Source organism: Papaver somniferum, chromosome 4, assembly GCF_003573695.1.
Source record: "Papaver somniferum cultivar HN1 chromosome 4, ASM357369v1, whole genome shotgun sequence".
Classification (NCBI taxonomy): domain Eukaryota; kingdom Viridiplantae; phylum Streptophyta; class Magnoliopsida; order Ranunculales; family Papaveraceae; genus Papaver; species Papaver somniferum.
Window position 1 is genome coordinate 133,924,759 of NC_039361.1, and position 1,871 is coordinate 133,926,629.

Here is a 1,871-nt window from a genome sequence, read left to right on the forward strand (position 1 = left end):
ACATGCCCAGCGGTGTCCAGTCCAACCATTCTTCATACATCAAGACTTAAAATATGCGTGTGTGTTACTATTTAAATTTCCCCTTGCACAATTTATGTTTGTGGTTCACGCATCCCTGTTGCCTAGTGGCTTGAGATTCTATGAAATATCAACCACTTGTTCAGATTTCTCCAAGTCAGCAGAGTTTTAGAGGTAATGAAATAAGATATTAGATTCTTATATGACAAATGGCAATCCATAAACCAATCAGGAATCCATTTCCTATCCAATCAAGATAGCCCCATCTCTTGGTCTTTATGTATGCCAAGTTCGTTTCAAGTGTTTACCATTAGAACCAAAACAAGTCAGAGAATTCATACATTTTCCAGGTGTTAATTTGCTTAACAACAACAAAAATGGCGTCTGTTTGCACTTCTTCTGCTATTGCAGCTGTTGCCATCTCTTCCAGTTCTCAGAAGAGTAGTGGAACTACTTTGGGAGCAACAAAGGCTTCTTTCCTTGTTGGACAAAAATTTAGACAAACAAGTAGCGCTTTTGTAAAAGCTTCAAGAAGTACCTTCTCCGTCTCTGCTGCAGCAGCTACCAATTCCGAACGCCCTCTTTGGTTCCCAGGAAGCACCCCTCCAGCATGGCTCGACGGCAGGTAATCCAATACCTGGTGCATATACTTCTTACCCGAGAATTTACCCCTCAAATCATCTCTATTTCTCATCTCATTTATATTTGTTTCTTGTACGAATGCAGCCTACCAGGAGACTTTGGATTTGATCCTCTTGGACTTTCATCAGACCCAGAGAGTTTAAAGTGGAACCAACAAGCAGAATTAGTTCACTGCAGATGGGCAATGTTAGGTGCTGCTGGTATTTTCATTCCAGAATTTCTAACAAAGATTGGCATCCTAAACACACCATCATGGTACACTGCTGGTGAGCAAGAATACTTCACAGACACAACCACTCTCTTTGTTATCGAACTCGTCCTCATCGGTTGGGCAGAAGGTAGAAGATGGGCAGATATCCTTAAACCCGGTTCCGTCAACACTGATCCCGTCTTCCCTAACAACAAGCTCACCGGGACTGATGTCGGTTACCCCGGTGGACTTTGGTTTGACCCACTTGGCTGGGGTTCTGCTTCCCCTGAGAAACTCAAGGAATTGAGAACTAAGGAGATCAAGAATGGAAGATTGGCTATGTTGGCAGTCATGGGTGCTTGGTTTCAAGCTCAATACACTGGTGTTGGTCCCATTGACAACCTCTTTGCCCATCTTGCTGACCCTGGTCATGCCACCATTTTCCAAGTAAGTGTACAGTTGCTGAGTATTTCTACTGTTAACTAAGTTACAATTGTTACACCACTTCTGACATTGTTAATGGTTTTCGCTGGTTGATTAGGCATTCACCCCACAATAAACAAGAGATTGGATCAAATGATGAACCGATGGCGGCTGAAATCGAAGTGCTTATGGGTAATCTTTTTAATTATGTGAATTAAATTAGATTATCAAATTGTTATAATGCATGGGTTGTGGGAGTGTACTTTAGACGAGGAGAGTTTGTGCCAAAGTAATGTCTTGGTCTGTAATTAAAAATCTATGAGCATTGTGTTTACCTTTCTATTCATATTCTTGTTAATGATTTGGTTCTAATGGTAATATATCATAGTTCTGTAAACAGATCAGGCAAACTACAAAAATATATAAAGGTATAAACATTTGCTTAAAGCATCCACAATGGGTGTGCTAAAATGATATTTATACTATTTTGGGGAGGTAGCAGTGGATATGGCACAATGAAACTTCTCGCAATTTAGTGAACAAACTGCAATCATTCTTTGGTTCATATGGAAATATAGATGTGAGGTTGTTTTCTGGA

General features: G+C 40.4%; 1 protein-coding gene across 1 annotated transcript; it reads left to right on the forward strand.

The window, feature by feature from the left end:
• The first annotated feature begins 313 nt into the window (after positions 1 to 313).
• Positions 314 to 1,663, forward strand: LOC113276633 (chlorophyll a-b binding protein 7, chloroplastic-like). Its single transcript, XM_026526258.1, has 3 exons — positions 314 to 643; positions 745 to 1,297; positions 1,392 to 1,663. The coding sequence occupies exons 1-3, from the start codon at positions 396 to 398 to the stop codon at positions 1,407 to 1,409; spliced, it is 819 nt and encodes a 272-aa protein (XP_026382043.1). The 5' UTR covers positions 314 to 395; the 3' UTR covers positions 1,410 to 1,663.
• Positions 1,664 to 1,871: the final 208 nt, after the last annotated feature.

Coding starts and splice junctions, on each gene's coding strand:
- LOC113276633 (XM_026526258.1), top strand. CDS start 396: ATGGCGTCTGTTTGCACTTCTTCTGCTATTGCAGCTGTTGCCATCTCT. Junction 644..744: donor CCAGCATGGCTCGACGGCAG/GTAATCCAATAC, acceptor GTACGAATGCAG/CCTACCAGGAGACTTTGGAT.